At 48.4% G+C, this 19185-nt stretch overlaps 9 protein-coding genes across 9 annotated transcripts; 6 read left to right on the top strand and 3 right to left on the bottom strand.

Moving 5' to 3' along the window:
* Positions 1 to 630: 630 nt before the first annotated feature.
* On the top strand, positions 631 to 1679 carry EURHEDRAFT_457065 (PQ-loop repeat-containing protein; the record flags this gene model as incomplete). Its single annotated transcript, XM_040784398.1, has 3 exons — positions 631 to 701; positions 766 to 1023; positions 1088 to 1679. The coding sequence occupies 3 exons, from the start codon at positions 631 to 633 to the stop codon at positions 1677 to 1679; spliced, it is 921 nt and encodes a 306-aa protein (XP_040638249.1).
* Positions 1680 to 2021: 342 nt separating this feature from the next.
* Positions 2022 to 2897, bottom strand: EURHEDRAFT_403114 (nuclear transport factor 2 family protein; the record flags this gene model as incomplete). The annotated part of the gene is made up of 6 exons (XM_040780192.1): positions 2022 to 2132; positions 2205 to 2306; positions 2369 to 2440; positions 2519 to 2583; positions 2695 to 2712; positions 2891 to 2897. The coding sequence occupies 6 exons, from the start codon at positions 2895 to 2897 to the stop codon at positions 2022 to 2024; spliced, it is 375 nt and encodes a 124-aa protein (XP_040638248.1).
* A 257-nt stretch (positions 2898 to 3154) lies between these two features.
* EURHEDRAFT_378022 (SURP domain-containing protein) lies at positions 3155 to 5617 on the bottom strand (the record flags this gene model as incomplete). The annotated part of the gene is made up of 1 exon (XM_040779027.1): positions 3155 to 5617. The coding sequence occupies one exon, from the start codon at positions 5615 to 5617 to the stop codon at positions 3155 to 3157; it is 2463 nt and encodes an 820-aa protein (XP_040638247.1).
* A 2907-nt stretch (positions 5618 to 8524) lies between these two features.
* On the top strand, positions 8525 to 10807 carry EURHEDRAFT_403112 (uncharacterized protein; the record flags this gene model as incomplete). The annotated part of the gene is made up of 1 exon (XM_040780191.1): positions 8525 to 10807. One exon carries the CDS (start codon positions 8525 to 8527, stop codon positions 10805 to 10807), a length of 2283 nt encoding a protein of 760 aa, XP_040638246.1.
* Positions 10808 to 11685: 878 nt separating this feature from the next.
* EURHEDRAFT_386776 (uncharacterized protein) lies at positions 11686 to 12682 on the top strand. The gene is made up of 2 exons (XM_040779696.1): positions 11686 to 12016; positions 12074 to 12682. The coding sequence occupies exons 1-2, from the start codon at positions 11839 to 11841 to the stop codon at positions 12451 to 12453; spliced, it is 558 nt and encodes a 185-aa protein (XP_040638245.1). The 5' UTR covers positions 11686 to 11838; the 3' UTR covers positions 12454 to 12682.
* Positions 12683 to 12974: 292 nt separating this feature from the next.
* On the top strand, positions 12975 to 13786 carry EURHEDRAFT_403110 (dolichyl-phosphate beta-D-mannosyltransferase; the record flags this gene model as incomplete). Its single annotated transcript, XM_040780190.1, has 2 exons — positions 12975 to 13078; positions 13153 to 13786. 2 exons carry the CDS (start codon positions 12975 to 12977, stop codon positions 13784 to 13786), a joined length of 738 nt encoding a protein of 245 aa, XP_040638244.1.
* Positions 13787 to 13954: 168 nt separating this feature from the next.
* On the bottom strand, positions 13955 to 15022 carry EURHEDRAFT_457281 (uncharacterized protein; the record flags this gene model as incomplete). The annotated part of the gene is made up of 2 exons (XM_040784419.1): positions 13955 to 14932; positions 14984 to 15022. 2 exons carry the CDS (start codon positions 15020 to 15022, stop codon positions 13955 to 13957), a joined length of 1017 nt encoding a protein of 338 aa, XP_040638243.1.
* A 569-nt stretch (positions 15023 to 15591) lies between these two features.
* Positions 15592 to 17819, top strand: EURHEDRAFT_457375 (transcription factor TFIIIC subunit TFC6; the record flags this gene model as incomplete). The annotated part of the gene is made up of 2 exons (XM_040784425.1): positions 15592 to 16903; positions 16966 to 17819. The coding sequence occupies 2 exons, from the start codon at positions 15592 to 15594 to the stop codon at positions 17817 to 17819; spliced, it is 2166 nt and encodes a 721-aa protein (XP_040638242.1).
* A 46-nt stretch (positions 17820 to 17865) lies between these two features.
* Positions 17866 to 19159, top strand: EURHEDRAFT_412878 (uncharacterized protein). Its single transcript, XM_040782032.1, has one exon. The coding sequence runs from the start codon at positions 18310 to 18312 to the stop codon at positions 18793 to 18795; it is 486 nt and encodes a 161-aa protein (XP_040638241.1). The 5' UTR covers positions 17866 to 18309; the 3' UTR covers positions 18796 to 19159.
* The last annotated feature ends 26 nt before the right edge of the window (positions 19160 to 19185 follow it).

Here is a 19185-nt window from a genome sequence, read left to right as displayed (position 1 = left end):
TCGCCGGTTTTACGTTTGGTGCTGGCGTCATCGGATGCTTATTTGCAGTGTGGTGGCTTTGTTGTCGCTCTTGACCTTGAACAATGGATCTGCTTCCAGCAGTTGTTGGTCTTCCCCCTCTGGCGGCTTTTGGCCGGTAGGTTTGATAGAATCCCTGGCTGATCACTGGAGAATAACTGATGCCATCGTTTCCTATTTGGGTAAGCAGCTAGAGCTCTTATCTTCACATGACCTAGCGATAAGCACCCAACATGATAAGTCAGGTGACCCAGCGGCACCTGACTGTCCGACAACGCCATCAGATGAGCTGTTGGTGTAGTTTCATTTCTATTCAAGAATCGACTTTCCATGCTGCGACAACTCATCTGCTTCTTCCTTTCATGCTGGCCATGATGTTGGTTTAGTTGTTAAACCTTCTTTATTTGCTTGCTGGTCAAGGCAGATGATCCCCTATCTCATTATCTCCTCTTTTAACGCCATCGTTATCAAGGGTCCCCAGTTCCAAAGTAGCGGTCTCTTTTATCCGTTCTTCCTACCTTCTCTTCTTTCTTTGTGAAGACGAGATATCCTGCTTTAGTTCTGATATTGAGTATAATAGCGCATTTCGTTCTGACCTTTCATCACCCAAAAATGAACAACAACTTAGCCCCCCATTGCGCGGATCTAGCATCCGCTAGTTCTTGGAACTTCGCGCTGTCCATGTATGGCCGATTCTTTCTATATACCTCCAATAATAGGTTGCTAAACAGATTTGGAACGCTATAGTTTGATCCTCATCGGAATCCTTATTTCCTACCTCCCTCAGCATCTCCGCATAATCTCCCTGAAGAGCTCCTTCGGCATCTCTCCTTACTTCGTCCTGTTGGGTACGACGTCTACATCGTCATCTTTAGCAAACATCTTGGTGCTCCCGCGAAGCATTCAGGATGCATCGTGCTGTACGGAGGTTGATGGTTTGAGCTGCTTTTCGGCGTTGCTGGGTATCCTCCAGGTTGGAGTTCAGTGGCTCTGTTTCTTTACCATGTAAGTCAGGGCTGATCCAGTCTTTAAGCCTGGAATAGTATTGACATAGGTGCTTCGATTATAGTCTCGTCCTTTTCGTCATCTACTTTCCACGAGCCATATCGACAACGACCCAAGACACTTCCGAAACATCCTCCAAAGAAGGCGATGGTCCCACATACCGTACTGCCCTAGCTGTAGCAGGCATTTCAATAGTACACATCGTCTTTCTCTTCATCATCTCCCTCGTTTTCGAACTCAGGCACCGCTCGTCACTCCAAGCATGGGCCAATTTCCTAGGCATCCTCGCTGCAGTCCTCTCCTCAATCCAATACTTCCCGCAAATCTACACGACACTCAAGCTCCGGTGCGTGGGCAGCCTAAGCATACCGATGATGTGCATCCAAACGCCCGGGAGCTTGGTTTTCGCAGGAAGTCTAGCAGCGCGACTGGGACCCGAGGGGTGGAGTACTTGGGGGGTTTTTGTTGTGACGGCGTTCCTGCAGGGAACGCTGCTTTTCCTGGCTATATACTTTGAGTATTTTGGTCCGGAGAAGAAGGAGGGTCAGACGCACAGTGCGGATGTTGTTCCGAATGGATCTCTGGAGGATCGCGAGGATCACCAGACTGATGATCAACCATCTGAGGACACTCCACTTCTGCAGAGGCAATTATAAGTTAGCTCAGCCCAGAAAGGTTGGAGACGTTCTGCAGCGAGACATTAAAAGCGATATACACTTTGTTTTAACCATATGAACTTAGGTTTTATATTTACACTCAAAAGATAAGTCTACGAACATTCCCATATCGGACAGTGACAATAAAATGTTAAAGAGATCTACTGTAAACGAAGCCAATCCTGCGAGTAATCAATTGGCTTCTAGAATGAGACTATTATTTCATGCACGGTCGTATCTCCAAAACGGAGTGTAGAGTAAGAACAGCTTAATGATCCTTGATTGTTTGACGCTTCAAATTTTTTCTTCAACCGACTATAGATCCAACATCTGCGATCCCATTTATCCGTAGACCAGGCGGAAGATGTCGTTGAAGACGAAGTAGCTGCCGCTGCCGTCAGGCTGGAGCTGGAAGGTCTGGGTGTAGTTCATGGGGCGCTGCTCCTCGTCGATCTGTATCCCAAGGATTCATGATTAGTTCGAGTACGCGAAAGCATTTTCGGACGGTAGGATATGGGGCCATACCAGAAGAGCACCGGTGACCATGACCAAGATACCGCCCTGCTCGTTGGAAGGCTGAGCGTCAAGGGTCGAAACTTGGTGAGCAACCTTGGCGAAAGGAAGGCTCTGGAACCGAGTCAGCATCGTTCCGCATACATCAGCAAGGTTTCATAAGCAGGCGAACACACAATTAACTTCTCGGCAATGGGACCAGCACCCTGAAGCGACTCGGTCTCAAAGGTGAGCATAGAGTGCTCACGCTGTAGCATTCCAATCGTCAGTATTTTAATCACTTTTCGCAACACCATGTGTTTGTATCCATTGAGGTTTCAGCGTACGTAGAGACCAGAGAGGTTGCCCCGGGCATTGTCGAAGGTGTTGTAGTAGAACTGAACGAACTGCTCTGTTGTTGCGTGACCGTGTCAGATTTTTTATTCCTTCCATCCATGTACTCATCCCTCCACATGTTGCTTCGGTGCCTTATTGATGACAGTGGACAGAGGATCTTACGTACCAGCGATGTTTCTGAAGTCTATAACAAGAAAACGAAATGTATGTTAGCTTAGATCCATATGTATGGTCCTAGATCATTTGCGCATATGCGACTATACTGCATCACAGATTCCAGGCGTGGGGGGAGGCTGAGGAGGGGCAGCAAAACAGAACGAGAGGGCACATTTCGTATCGCGACAAACGAGCTAAAAACTTACCGGCCATTTTGTAGAGAAGAGGACGTGTGTCTGTCTCTGTGTCTGAAATAGATCAAAAAGGACAGAAAAACTAAGGGTATATATGAATGTGATGCGAAATGAGAGGAGAAGAGAAAAGAGAGGAGAGGGCAGTGATTGCATTTGGCGGAGTTGTGGGGCAGAAAAGAAACGCCCAACAGAAAAGCATAATTAGCTGCCGTATAGATTGTAAAATATAAACTATCATTATTCTCATGATCCGCACAATATAATAGAATACTAAAACTATTCCGGGTCAGAATCTGCGAACATGTCCTCTGCCTTGGGTCGTGGCTTTCGTGCAGGACGCTGAGGCTCCGGCGCTGGCTCTTGTTGCTGCTGCTGCTCAGATGGCTTGTCCTCAGACCCCTCTGCCTTCTGATCCGGCGGCTCATCCTCCATAGGTTCGCCATCTGGTGCTTCTTCCTCCAGATCACTGTCTTCCATGGGAACACCGTCAAGGTCACTCAGCGACTCCCCATCAAAGTCCGCTTGGTTGATAGAAGAAGTAACCCGTTCCTGGTCGATATCCATCCGGTTCGGATCCATGATGGGAGGTCGACTGGGATCAAATTTCCCTGGTGCTGCTGCCGCCTCCTCATCAAGAGTCTTCCACCTACTCTTTCCCTTAGCAAATGCGTTGGAAGCCCGTTCAGCTTCAGCTTTCTCTCTTTCTTCGCGTTGCTCTTCTTCGGTAAGCGGCGGTTTATCGAATACATGTGCAAAGTGTTCTTGGCTTCCCTGCGGGAAAACACACCATCCTTCCCACAGGTGTAAGAGGTTTTCAATGCTTCGTTTCCACTTCTCTGCTTTGAGTCGACCCCATTTTAGATCTTTCTCCAGTTGGCCAAGATGCTCAAAAACTTGATTTGACTTAAGTGCCGATTCGAAGAGTTGCCTGTATCTCCATGCGTGCCGGACGCCGCTAGTAGCTGAAGACGAGAGGATGTCAGAAATAAGGTACAAGCCAACAAGCTTAGCAGCCGACGTATCCACTTTGGAGGATAATGGTCGAGTTTGAGTCGGTTTCTCACTCGATCCGTTGTCATCGTTAAGGTCCTCCCCTCTTGCGATGTCCTTTTCGATTTCACGATCCGGGTTCGCTCCTGTGTAAGCAAGAGGACTGAGGATGTTGGAAACAATCATTTGGACGACTTCATCAGCACCCGCTCCCGCGTGTTCGATCGCAAACGCTGTGATACGTGCAACATCGCCTTTCCGTAACTTTGCATGGGTTGTAGGTAGTCGAGCAAGAAGATATGTTAACTTGGCCTTTTGAAGAGGATTCATGTAACTCAATCCTTCGTTGGCGCCGCTTAATCCATCAGCTGATGGCGCGCCACCAGCGTTCCGCCTGTCTTCTTCTGTATCAGAGTGTTCCTCATCAGAAGAATTGTAGTCCTCATCCGAGACAAACTCGTCCATGCGGGTTGTATATTCGAATTTAGTATCTGTCTCCGGAAAGAGCCAACTCGGCCCATCTTCGAAGATCATTGAGGCTTTCTCGGAAGTCCTTCGTCTAGCCTCTCTAGATTGGGTGTTGGTTAGGATCTCCCATAGCTTCCATCGATAGTAAACACCACCAGGACTTCTGGGATCCCAGAGCCAGGCCCATTTCTCGTCTCTTTGTACTTCTGGTCTGCTCATGAGTAATGCTTCGAATTCCGGGCCAAAGTCCAGCAAATTTTCCAAAGTCTTGTGAATCAATTTGAGTTGTTTCAGGTCTGATGGTGTTTTCACTTCAACTCGCGTTGACGGCCCGCCTCTACCGTATGCTGGCCCATATGAAGACGGAGGAGCGAATCCACGAGATCCAGGTGGTGGGGCACGACTCAAACTTCTTCCAGGGTTTTGTGGGATGTTTTTGGCGCCGAATGGAAGAGATGTTGTCGACGACAGACCGATAGTCACAGGCATAGAGGAGCTGATTGCGGCTGAAGAGAGATGGCGAGTGATAGAAAGATTGTACCCCCAACCTAGATATTTATTTTGAAGTGCGCTAACAGCACTGTCTATATCAGACGCTGCAGACTCATTCACCAGAGTCACAATGGCGGACACCGATTTCCGATCCGTCGATGATTGACTGGGCGGCCGTAAAATCTTGACACCATCAACAACCAAAGTCGACGGAACCAACGACTTAATCACCGATGGAGACGTCCCCGGAGGTAAAGATGCCAGATATAACGTAGGTTTAGCAGCCGCCCTCTCGGCCTCCTTCGTATCTGTAGTCCTTTCCTCCTCCTCGTCCGAAGCACCAAATGCTGCAGCCGTTCCGGTGCCCGTATTACCAAATCCCGACACCCCAGACCCTGAGTCCCGATTCAGCTGAGAGGAAGGAAATCCATCGTGTGTACGTTTTCGAGAAAGTGACGGCGGAGGTGGTCCCAGAGTTCCGGGACCGCTACTGCGCGGACCGGAGCTGGTGAAATGTCGTTTTGCAGGACCTCCAAACCCCGAATTCCTATTATTATTGAAATTCCCCGGCGCGTTCACCCTTCCCTCTGTCGGGAATCGACCTGGTTCCTGGTTGTCATCCTCGAATGACTTGACAAAGTCCTCGTAAACGGCGGCGGTCTCGGCTTGTTCGCGGGCGCGCTTTGCCTCTGCTTCGGCTTTTTGGCGTTCGAAGACGGATTTCTTAGGGAGCGCAGAAAGTTTGGCGGATATATCGGGGAAGTCTTTTGGTTTTGAATCGTCGGGCATTCTGGTGGAAGTTGCGATGCGCAGCGATAAGTGTTGTGCGGGCGCGCTTGCGATTGAGTGTTGGTGGATGGGCAGCGGTCTCAATTAGGTCGGGCGGGAACGGAAAATCATCCGCTGTCTTCCTTGCACCTGAATGGCCGACACATAAGAAAGCCACAGGTTTGCTATTAATATTCTTCGATGTTTTTAGAGAGCTTAATCCGTACTTGTTATTGCTTTGATACCGCATAGACAACACTGGCTACTGCGGAGAGACTTAGCTGGCTCATAGAGACAACTCGTTATATGAACCGTTATTCGAAGAACGATATTCTGTAATTCTCTAAGAATTCTCGGTTTAAAGCTCATGGCTGATATCTCCAATAAGAAGTGACCACAGAATAACAGACAACTGCTGGGATGCCTCATTTAGACCCTACAGTTGGCTTGGCGAGTCTAGTATTTGTGTATGATAGCCATTCAGAACAGACTGGGAGAATGTATGGACAGAGATGTAAGGAAGGGCATTCGGCATTCTGTGCTAACCCAGTAGTACCTTACCCTCTTTGGCAAGGTATCTAGCCAATGCAGAGCAGTATGAATCCCGACGGGAACAGCGCCAGTCAGTCCTTAAGATATTACAGACATCTCCATGTTTTTTTGCTCATCACTAAAATTCAAGCCGTTTCAATCTCTAGAAAAGACCTGCGGCTATTATCGGACAGTTGTTTTACATTATGGCATGCTTCGCTTCCGAATTGGCAGGCTTGTGAGACCTGGCCCAGCGTCCAGAGCAGAGAGTCGTCGTGTTTCGTGCCAGGCCCACGAGGAGGATTCAATACCTTGTTTCCAAATGGATCATGGCCTCTCGCACAACCAAGGATACCAGGTAAAGCATTCTCGATTTGTATTCCAATTGGAGCATTAAAGGAACAAAACACGGCCTTATGGTATGGCATGGAATTTTCTGTCCCACAGTTTCTTTCTAGTGGGTGGGTTCAAAAACGGTACTGGTATGACCTTGCACGATTATTTGTTGTTCTATCTGACTTTGGGTCGCAATAGATCCAACCCATGAAACCGTCTTGTGGTTCTATTGCTCAGAAATAAGATTTACAGACTTTGCATGGAGACTTGTTCCTTGCAGAACCGGTGATGCACCGTTGTCGCAAACTCTGGGATACAATACTCCATACGGGAGGGCTCCGAGGACCCAATTCGGCGGTTTGTCGGCATTGTATGGAGCATGGAGTACGGAGTACCATAGGCTTTTTTGGTCAAGAGCCGGTGGTAACATGTTGCGACTAGTACCAGTGAGACAGGAGTTGCAAGGAAGTGAGAGAATAAAGAAAAATACAACAATAAAGTAGGAGAGGGGACAGGGAAGGCAAAATAGGGTTGACTTTGACCTTGTTTATCGCAATACAGTCAGTCTTATGGACGCGATGAAGTGATGAACCGCTGATTGCCGATCTCTTCAAACTTCAACGATCCGGACGTGCACTCTGATACGCGAATTCTATGTTCTCAGGAGAGGCAGCAACCATAAAACTACTAAAGACTATTGTTCTCGACCTCCGGTACCAGGTCGAGCCTTTCTGAATCAGTACATAGCATCCCACGTACCATGGTCAGTACAACGATGCGAGCAGGATATGGAGACCGAACACATTTTGTGGCTTCTTCCATGTGGTCATCGAAGCGACCAGTGGGCCATTCAGCCTGCGCTATTCGTCCATCGGCCGTCCCTGACCAAGTCTGCAGGGTCCCGACATATGATTTTTCCGGCCATTTTTCACTTGCACAGAGCCTATGTTTGCCGAATCCGGTGGAGGGTTGGATTGCGAACAGGAATGAAATACCAACCAGTAGTATACACGCAATTCACATTGCAGAGACTCGTTATTTGGCTGAGATGTATGACATCGATTAGAAAGAAAAAGAATGATTGGCAGCGATGCGAAACAACAGTTCTGCGATACATGCCTGTACCGTGCAGAGCAGGATCAATTATTGGTTTAGAGAAACTCAGGAGCATTCATGATTCGCTCGCCCTGCACCGTCATGTATTTATAGAAGCACTGAATCGCCTTCACAAGAATAGCTGATACATATAAATTGGAGTATACTCTACATACATAATAATATACGGAATAAAATCAATGTAGCATCTTGAAGTACTCTATATTTTGCGTACTTGTATGAATGCAGTGAAAGTGGCGAAATACACTTGTAGGAATTAGTGGTGGTACTGGTATGGTACCCTGTATTTTTTTTTTTTTTGTAATACCCGCCTGTATGTAATCTATCATGACAATACACCACAGTAGATCAGGCACAGTTAATCCAATCGAAGAAGAATAGGACTACATAGTAATGATCGTGGTAATAACAACAATGTGAATATTCTCTTGATTTTATCCCGATTTTTCTGACTGCTCTACATGCATTTCTCTTACTCTAACCCAAGTGAAAGCCCATAATCTGTGCACCAAAAGACCGAGTCGCTAGTTTCGTCGCCGCCCAGTTGGGTTTAGCCTGTCTTTCTCTCCACCCATCCTTTCTCTCTCTCCCTCTTTCAACTCTCTCAACTCCCTCCGTCTCTCTACAGCCTCTTGAACGCCCTCAATTCACCAACCAGATATTATATCGTTATCGTCAGTTGTCTTCTGGCTTTCTTCTTAACGAAATTCACGGCTCTCATTTTCGATCGTACGGTCGATTACACAACCGCCTTTCCACTACAGTATTGAATCGCCCCATCTTCGCTCCCGTCGCCTCCCGACCGACCGACCGACCGACCGACCGTCTAAACCTCCAACCTCCAGTCTTTTGCCTACGCCTAGGTGACTGACTGTTTTTATCTCCTTCTGAAGGACTGACCGGACCAAATACCCAGGAAGCCCGACAGGGCTGTGCGTAAACGCCATGTCTGGGCGACCACCTTCCGACCATTCTCGTTCGCTCTCGCGATCTTCTCAATCCCAGCGCGAGTCTTTCCAAGGCCAGGATACCGATTCAATGCATCACCATACTCCTTCCGGTCAATCTGCAAACCCCAATGTCTTCTCGGATGAATACTCGCTGGAACCGGTCGATTCTGAGCAGACCACCCTTACTCCTCGAAGTCCTTCCGTTTCCTCGATCGCCTCCTCTCATACTCTCCGTACAAACCAGCCACCTCCTGGGAAATCATACGACGACCCATCAAATGAATTGCAACCAACAGAAAATCCTTTTGGCGATGAGGCCCGTGTGTCCTTCGACGATCCCAACCGCTCGAGTTTGCCCCAGAAAGGGGTGCTGGACGCCTCCCACAACAACCGCGATTCAATAGCCTCCATTAATACCAACACCCCTTCCATTACACAGCGCAGTCAGAGCACCTCTTCCCGTTTCTCGATGCCCCCAAGAGCCCTAAGTCCTTATACCGGGGCCACCGGTCCTAGTCATCCCTACGCCATGTATCCTCAAGTTGGTGTTAGTCGTTCTCCGAGTGTGACGACGACTTCAACAGTTCGCCCCATGGACCGTCCCCTAGGAGATACGACCGCGCCACAACATCCATATGCCATGTATTCGCAGAATGTTGTGCTGGAAGAAGGCCTTGATACTCCCATAGACTCTCCCTTGGCAGGTACTATCGCAACCCCCCTAACTAATCCAACTGTGATACCCCTCGGCTTTCCCGGACATAATCAAGCCTACCAAAGGCCACCAGGTCGTGCAGACGATGATGTGGGGGATCTTATTGGTCCCGATGGACACACAGAGCAACTTCCTCCTTACTCCCGTTATCCCGAGAATGCGGCTCCAAAGATTGAAGATGGATTTGTTGAGCCCATTGGCGAGACTGAAGTCCCGCGTGATGGAATTCCCAATGCTACTGGTGGTCTCGAGCAAGGGCTAGGGGTCCAGCAAATGTCGGATGTGTCATCAAGGACGATGCTGCCGGAACAACAAGCAGCAAATGATAACAACAACATCATCAACAACAACAACAACAACAACAACAACAACAACAACAACAACAACAACAATGACAACAATAACGGCGATCAAGGGAACAATATCGGTGCCGAAACAGCTCCTGTTTCAGGCGTGATGGCGTTTGAGGAGAAGTTGAAAAGCAAGGGTAAAAAGAGGGCATGTTGCGGGCTGCCTGTATGGACGATCGTTTTGGTCGTAACCGTCATGGTGGTGGCAGCCAGTATCGGTGGTGCCATTGGCGGGGTGCTAGGGGCACGGAAGGCGGCAGACGAGGAGAAATCAAAGCCAAAGGGGCCCAATATTGTCACCGTAACTGCGACGCCCAAATCGGATGCGACCCCGATATCGACTATCCCAGCTAAACTCAAGTCTGTCCCCACTGGCTCATACATAATTCCGACCGATCTCAGAAACCAGTCCAAGTTCTGCATCTCCGATCCAGATTACAGAATGGCGTGGAGTTGCCAGTCGCAAGGCGGAATCCCTATTGAGGTTGATGGAAATAGTAGTAGACACACCGTCACCTTTCCTTCTCAGCCTTTTGATCCGTCGTCCATGGCATACGGTGCTCAGGCACCCCTCTTGAACGATCAAACCCAATCGTTGAGTTACGTGATGGACACTAGCGATTACAGCATGGGCCCAGCTCTGTTTTTCTACGCCTTGTTTGATAAGTTGGTTGTTCTTCCTCAGGACACATTTTCGTCAAGCTCAGTGTCATCATCATCATCGTCGTCGTCGAAACGATCAATCTCTGAATCGGACATTTTGGCTAGTTCGCTCAGTCGGAAGCAGGCGACACAGACTGGCGAGAAGCCTTGGTTTTGTTGGTGGAATGCCACGGTCTTGGAGTTCTTCCTCTACGTCAATGAGACGAGTCGGGAGTCTCACTATAGTTCCACCGCCACATTGACGTACGACACGGCCACCGAGACCCCCAGCCACGGCGCTACAACACAGAGCAGCGATCTTCCCAGTTATCCTCGCAGAATCAAGATGGGGGAGAAGCGTGACTACCCAGAGGCTAAGGCACCATACTGCCAACAAATGGAAGTGCTGGGCAGTGGAGATGTTCGTACATATTCTCCAGCCACGATCCAAGTCCACGAGGTCGAGCCAACTCCGACAACAACACTCAAGGGCGATGGCAGTGCTACCCAAACATATACCGCAAAAGCGGAATATGAAAGCGCGTGTTATTGTGCCTCTTTGACAGATTAATTCACCAAGCTCTGACGATAGTTTCTCATACTTCTGGCCTTTTTTTCCCTTCAAAAAAAGTATCAGCAAGGATAGAGAGCATGCATCATCGTACCAAAAAAGGGTTGCCTCTGGGGGATCATGGCGTCGGCGTTATCAAAGGGCGGTTTCGGAAACAGCTGCAATCTTTCTTTTAATGTGCATACGAACGATTGACATAGTGTTCTGTTGCGTGTCTTGGTCTGATTATTCCTTCTTCTCATTTTGACTATGGCGTCTCTTGTTGGCTTTTAACATCTATCTGTTCCTTTCTATGGCTTCGCATCATTCTGTTGCTTGACAACGCGGCTAGGTTTAAGCTTCTCTTCTTTTTCTTTTCTTTTTTCTTTTTCTCTTTTTTTTTTTTTTTTTTTTTTTTTTTTTTTTTTTTTCACGTTTCTCTTCCCAGGGACTTGAGCTTCTGTTCCTTATTATTATCTGCGAGACAGATTCTGACGGCGTTTATCGGGGAAAGGCGTGGTGCGGCCCAGGCACTTTCGGAATTGGCCAAGCACTGTCTATCTTTTATGTTGTTACTCTTTTAGTCTCTTCATCGGAGATATTGATCGATTTCAATCCAATGAATGGGTTTACATGCACTCGTCATTTTCAGTAAACCTATGCACAGTCCTGGTATAGCGTACTCGTACGCCAGCTTAGCCCGAAAGGGCAACCATCGTCTACTCTATTTGGGATATATTCTAATGAACGCTTATTAATTTCCTTTAATTAATAGCACCTTTCTCTTCCATTGCTCCGGGTTCCTGTTCTGGTTTGGTTGATGAAATGAAGGGTTGACGAGTATGACACGGTTGAAACGTCATCGCCGTTGGCGTCAATTACGCCACCAGAAGGCCTACCCGTTATAGTATAATAAGAATAATCACTTCTCTCTTTCAGCATTCATGAAAAAGTAGTTGCTCCGTTTTACAATTGAGCACAACAGACCTACAACCGTCTACAACCATCTAAAACAGAACAACGACGGGTAACCACCACATCAACCGTCGACGATGAACCCAATTCCGAGAGCATACTCTCTTTTGAGGACAACTAACGTCCCAATGCTTCGTGCTGTTTTCCGAACAACCATCCAGTCTCCCTCGTTGCGATTCTACGGCCAAAGCGCCTACGGAGGATACGAGAAAAGCCCTGCGAAGTCCGACATTTCACGTGCAAAGGAACATCCAGGTAAGTCCACACCACCCATCCATCCATCTACGAATAACTCTTTGACACCAGTAACAGGCCCTCCACCCCCAGACACCAAATCCTCCTCAACTTCCTCTCAAGAATCTACCGGTGGCTCCAGTCCAACATCCCCTTCCTCCCCCTCCCGCTCCGACCCCCAAGCCGAAGCCGAATCCCAGCAACCTTACTCTTCAACTGCGCCCGGCGCACCGAAGGACCCCGAGAAGTCTGAAGCACACCAGATCCAGCGCGAGCCGTCGAATAAAGCACATCCGACTATTACTACTGGGAAGCAGTCGCCAAATGTGGATGATGAGGGACATCGTCGGAAGGATATCCCGGAGGATGTGAAGGAGCATAACAGGGGAGTTGAGCAGAGGCATGACCGATCGTATAATCAGATTACGGATGAGGGGAAGGTGCAGAAGGGGTTCTAATCAGGAGATATATAGATGAGGATGTGGTATGTGAGAAATTTTGTTGTTATACCCTGGTGAGGGTTTGTTTTACATAGGGATATGTCTAATTACTACTGGTTGTAATGTTAAATGATAGTCCAATTTGCGTCATTGTCGGTCACCAATAGTTAGAGCAAATCGTTGCCTTAATGTCATGCCAACCAGGCAGAATATCTGTTCGGTACTTTGTAATCCAGGCGCAGCAGGGGACGGTCGCATAGATTCAATGCTTCAATGATTCAAATAGGAGCGTCTTCATATTTGGTTTAGGTACATAGAAGTAAAAACCTCATTGGTCCACCCAGAAACAAGTCACGTTGTCTGGTACCTTAATGGCCGAACGCGGATCCTCCGTTCTCCGCTCAAACAAGTTGTCTCGATCTCGCTCAGGAGTCCGTTCTTCGATTACCGCAACCCCCCGTTCCATTGTTGCACGCGCTTGTCTTTGCTATACCTAATTTGTTCGGCTTGATTGAACAACCTGTTAATTACCGGTCAAAATGGGCGCCATGAAGAACAAGTACTCCGTCATTCTCCCGACCTACAATGAGCGGCGCAATCTCCCTATTATGTGCTGGCTTCTGGAGAGGACGTTCCGGGAGAAGTATGCTCTTCCCTTTCTTTTTTTGTGCTTATCATCATACCCAATTGAGCTCCTGCTAACGCGATTGTTTCCAGCAACCTCGACTGGGAAGTAATCATCGTCGACGACGGTTCCCCTGACGGCACCCTCGAAGTCGCCAAACAACTGCAAACCCTTTTTGGCCCCGAACACATCGTCCTCAAGCCACGCGCCGGCAAACTCGGTCTTGGAACCGCCTACGTGCACGGCCTGCAATTCGCCACGGGCAACTTTGTTATCATCATGGACGCCGACTTCAGCCACCACCCCAAGTTCATTCCCGCCATGGTGGGCATTCAGAAGGAGACGGACGCGGATATTGTCACTGGGACTCGGTACGCGAGCCGCAACGAAATCAAGGGCGGTGTCTACGGATGGGATTTGTTCCGGAAGTTCACTTCGAGGACGGCCAATTTGATCGCGGATGTGATGCTCATGCCTGGTGTGAGTGATTTGACGGGGAGCTTCCGGTTGTATAAGAAGAGTGTGTTGGAGAAGGTTATTCATAGTACTCAGAGTAAGGGATACAGTTTTCAGATGGAGATGATGGTGCGGGCCAAGGCGATGGGGTACAAGGTTGCTGAGTGTCCGATCACTTTTGTGGATCGGTTGTACGGTGAGAGTAAGCTGGGTGGTTCGGAAATTGTGGAGTACCTGAAGGGTGTGTTTTCGTTGTGGTTGAAGGTTTAACTTGTCTCCCCTGGTATATCTATTGCCATGGAGGTTGATTTATATACCCGTTTGGTCCGGTGTTTCTGTTCATGGTTTATTGGCTCAGGGTTTCACGTTCCGTTTCTTAGTATGTACACTAGAGTAAAAAAAAAATAAAAATAAAAAATAATCTGCATCTGGACTTCTTTAAAGACTGGTCAAGTAACGAGTCACCCGAGCAATCAGTTCATCCTGTCCTTCAGCCTTGACATTGTGGCTGGCACCGGGAATCACCGCACTGCCCTCAGAATCATACTTCTCAACACCTCCAGCATTCGCAGCCTCCTTCCACCTCTGCATCAGCTTCGCCTTATCAACCCACGGCGCCCCATATTCATCATTGCCCGAGTACAGGAACATCATCTTCGTCTTCAGCAGCCCCCGCTCCGCAACAACCCCAAACGTCTCCTTTAACCGCTGATCCGTCAAATCAGAACTAAACAAGTCATCCTCCGCAGGATTCTCAGGACTATCCGGACTCGCCAGACTCATAAAACGCCGCGCGCTAAGAGGTGTGTCAGCAGGGAACCCGGCCTTCGCTGTGAGATTCATCGGCAAAAGAGCGTCTAGTTTCTGCTGGTAGTCACCAATAGTGTATGGCTGCTGTCTTGCAAACGCAACGAGCTGGTCAAATGCAGCCCGTGCCTCGTTCCCCATCGCCGTTCCCTCGTCAGCCTTGAGCTGAGCCTCCAATCCCTCACGATCTGACATGGGAGCTTGGAGAATAGCACCATCGAGTTCCGGGCGGGTAAGATGTTTCAATCTTCCCTGGAACTCGTCAGGGCGTTGCGGAACGGGGTTGGGCGTGTGCAGGTAGTGCAGCACATCCTGGCTTCCGGTGGAGTGGCCCATGATCACGACTTTTCCGGAGGGCTTGCGCTCCTGGACATATTTCACACATTGCGCAATCTCTTCAACGTCCTGGTCGAGACTGCCGACGCCCCAGCCGCCGTAGGAGGAGGAGAGTAGGAGGTGGAAGAGGGACCAGTCGGTTGGCTCGAGGGCCTTTGCCAGTGGGGCCACATAGGGGACCGTGCCGAGGCCGTCTGTGAGGCCTCCGATGAAGAGGATTGCGTTCGGTTTGGGGGTGTTGGAGGTGAATTCGAATGCGGTTAGTCTGGGAGCCTGCCATGCTGTTAGTTGGAGATGTTTCCGGGATACAAAAATCAATCGTACATATTGGTGGAGGATTCCCTGGTGCGAAGGGCTCGACATGGCTGCAATCAGAACGTCTCTATATCTATCAGGTTCAAGTTAGGTCTATGGATGATGTTGTTTGTTTGATGACGTTCAGTTGTAGCCGACGTGGGGTTTTGTATGGCGGGGTGGCCCCATGTTCCGTATCCATTCCCTCACTCTGCATGTCCTACCAGGCCTATTACTAATATGTTCAGAGTGCAGGCTTCCTAAGGTCTCTCTTAGTCAAGATTATTCTGTTTTAAATCTCTTTTTATTTTGCCATGTTGAGATGAGAGTAGAGCGCCATCGGAGCTAAATTGATGCGCATCTCCGCCAAGATCTGAAAAGATAAGAGAGCTTTTATCTTGGCATCTACAACCATCCATCTCTATTGCTACGGACAATGTAGCTTTTCTGCAATCGAATCGGATATGCTTACATGCCACAAAGATGTGATAGCTCTGGTTATTATTCATATAAGGGCCAACATTAGTCTCTAGCACAAGGGGTGAAGAGTCAAAACACCCTGTTCCATACCTTGATTTCTGCCAAACGAACCCCAGTTGAGAGTCGTGAAGGCATCTATCAGCTGGACCACTCTAACCATGCCTCGTGCGCACAGGTCAACTCGCTATTCAGGGGGCAAAACTAAATATACCATCGATCCATTTGAAATCGCCGGTCTCAGCGGGGACTCTGATATCGGAGAGGCAGGTGGGTCGTCAGCAGTCAAAGTGCTAGACGAGGATTCAGAAGAAGACTTTCAACATGCATCAAATGATGAAGATGCGGAAGAAGAGGAGGACGAGGAGGTGGAGCCGGAAGACGATGATGGGCCCGAGTTTGCTGAAGGAGAAGCTATGGACATCGATGGACCGGCATTTACTCTAACAGGTCGAGGGGAAAAGAACCCAAATGCAAAGAAAGAGAAAGCTGTGTCTCAACCAGACACCAAGAAAAAACAACTAAGTGGGCCTAAACCGGACGAGACGCGTTCCCGAGGCATTTTAAACACATCCGATCATGTCGGGAAGTCAGTTCACCTCCAGTTTACCTTTGGAACAGACGAGCGCGACTTGTTAGCTATATTGCATGCGAGGGAGCGGTGGGCGAAAGGAATCGACTCGGGGTTCCCCAGCCGTGCATCATTGAACACAGTCCAAACAGCACCTGATTACGCTTACGGACCGACATATGGGGCCGATCCTCAAGATGTACAGAATGAGAGCACCCGTGGTTGGGACTGGTACTATGACAGGGATGTTGGGGAGAAGTTCAGGAAACGGCAATGGCTAGCCAAAATCAAAGAAGATGAAGGCCGTCGCTATATACCTCAATCAAAACCAGGGAAGCATACTGTGCTCATGGGGCTGGCTGATAATCAGAAGAAGTTTTCATTGGGACAGTTTGAATCGATTAATTTCGGAGACGCATGGGGGCCTGCAGAAGCGAAAAGGAAGCGAGAAGGATGGGTGTTGAACATGGGCCAAAAGATTCAGTCCATGGCTTGGGCACCGAATCAAAATGGACTCGTCCAGTATTTGGCTATCGCTTCTCACATCACTGAAGAACAAAAGAGCCAATACCCTGATCCTCTAGCAGATAAAGTGTCACCGGCATTTCGGCCTTCACCACCATATCCGAGCGCATTGCAGATCTGGGCTTTCAAAGCCAAGAGAGACGAGTCACTGACAAAAACGCTTGATATGGAATTCAAGCCACGGCTACGACTGGCCTTATGCACCGACTGGGGAGACCTGCGGCGTATAGCCTGGTGTCCGTTCCCTCGCGCCAAGCGAGATGAGGACGATGAAGATTTTTTGAAGAACGTTGGGCTTCTGGCAGGCATATGGGGAGATGGATATGTAAGGGTCATTGATATCAAAACTAACAGAGATCCTAACGTTACTGAATTTCGTAAGTCACCAAAAAAAAAAAAAAAACGAATAGTGAGTGGATCTGACCACAGCACGAAACAGACAAAGTCCTTTCTCCTGCCTTTACAGCCAAACCACCTTCGACATTGTGTACATGTGTGGCCTGGCTCTCTCCAACTGACATCGCTGTTGGTTGTGCGAACGGATTCGTCGCAATCTGGAGCATCCTGTATTTGCAAGACTCATCATCAAACCACCCTCTTCCGTATTTCTACCAGCAAATTCACTCGACATATATCCTCAATATCACCCCCGCCTATCCCGCACACCCACATATCTTCGGTACCACTTCAATGGACGGCGAGACTCGCCTAACATCATTCCTCGACTCGCAGAAGGACATGACTGAAACAAACCGCATGCGAATGGGTTCACCTCATATCTCCTTCTCTCCTTTTCTTCAATCATTTGTCTCCAGCGACGAGAATGACTTTGCTCGACTCATTACCCTCCGACGATTTTTCGCGATTACCTCCATTGCAAGACTCCCCAGTTCTGTATCTGCTCTGGCGCCATGCAGCCCCTGCCATCCGAGTCTACTATTTGGATGCTCAGGAGGAGCAGTGGTCGTGACAAATCCACTCAGGAGACTCATGCACTCAAAACAGAAGCAGTGGCAGCAAACATGGTTCGTGCATGATTGGGTTCAAGGCCCGGAGAAGGAGGGTTCTGGTATTAGTCGGTTCCAGGATGGGTTCCGCGCGGAGAGCGTGAGTCTTTTACGGAGTATGGCAGGGGATTGGAAGATGGTTAATGGAACTATGGTTATTACTATACATGAGGAGGAGACTAATGTCACATCTGTAGCGTGGAATCCTAACCAGGTTTGTGCGGGATGGGCGAGTGCTGGGATGGGATGTGGGTTGATTCGGGTTGAGGATGTTGCTTTGTCGTGAGGCTGTACATACTCTTGAATACATATTCAATGAGTGATCTACTAGAGAGCGAGGCTAGTCTATTTTGGAAGAGTCTCCACACGTGATGTCACTTGGAATTTCACTTGGATTCGAGTTCTAGCCTATTCTATTATAAAATCAGGATATTACCATGGTAACATCCCACGAAAATAGCGAGTCAAAGCGAAAAGCGACAAAGAAAAATAATGGCAGTGGCTGGCTGTTTTCCCAGCCTCTCAGTTTTTTGCTAATCAACCATGAGTGGTTGACTTGATAGTCACTTGTTCTACAAAAGTACCTTCTAATTCAGAGAATTTATATGTAGGCTTGCTTTCTCTCAACATCCCATTTTAGCCATTCTCCAAAGATCCATCGCATACTAGCTACCTTGATACTGCCATAGCGCATTCAAAATTTTGCACGGAACCAACTACATCAGATATAAGAATATTCCAGCTGACCTGAAACGTCTTCGATTCCAGAAAATACAATGCGTTTCTCTTCAACAGCTGCTTTATTTGCACTCTCTTCTTTGTGTGCTTCCTATGTTCTGCCTTTCGTCCATCCACAGCAGGCCAGTGACAATCTAATGCGACGAGAGCTACCATATGCCGTGGTCAACGTTGACGGTGATGATCAGACAACTAGCAACTCCCACTCGAGCAGCAGCAGCAAAACATCTCCAGTCATTCAGACAGCTGTTCAAACCATGACTGCGTCGAGTCCTCCATCCCCACCGGTGACTGTCACGGTGACTACGACTGCCTCCTCAACTCCTATCATTTCGTCATTTCCGTGCAGCAGCAACAGCAGGCCCGTGTCCGGTTTGAGTTTGCCTCCATTGAGTAGAGCTGGGACTTTGATCACTGCGCCTAGCCCTAGGCCTAGCAGCACGGCCTCTTTGGTATCGGGCCAGACGAGCAGTGGCAGTCTGACTAGAACTGCTCGTGTATCATCAACCACGGATCACAATTGATTTATATCTCCTTAGATTGCATGGAAATTCGTGGCGAGGACCGGCCTCGAGGAATTTTATGCTTGACGAATATTCTATAGGTACTACGGAGCCTCTATAAACGGGTCTGGGGCCTATGAGCCGTGCAAACCATTCGATTCTCTTCATGATTAATTATGCTTTGGCACGGTCTAAACAAAATAATGAGAAACATGTGCAACGGGCGTTCTCAATGGGTAGTTAATGTTGATTCCTGTTGATATTGTATCCTCTCGGCACCAATGTCTGTCCAGCTGGATTGATCTATGATAGAGACATGATAAATAGACTCATTAACTAAATTTAAATTGTCAAGTGCAATAAATATCTATTTCCTATGGACAACGACTGGTAGTAATATGTATACAGAGC

This window comes from Aspergillus ruber (assembly GCF_000600275.1).
Source record: "Aspergillus ruber CBS 135680 unplaced genomic scaffold scaffold00015, whole genome shotgun sequence".
Lineage (NCBI taxonomy): Eukaryota > Fungi > Ascomycota > Eurotiomycetes > Eurotiales > Aspergillaceae > Aspergillus > Aspergillus ruber.
Note: the sequence above shows the minus strand (reverse complement) of the source record. Positions and strands in the feature narration are given on the sequence as shown.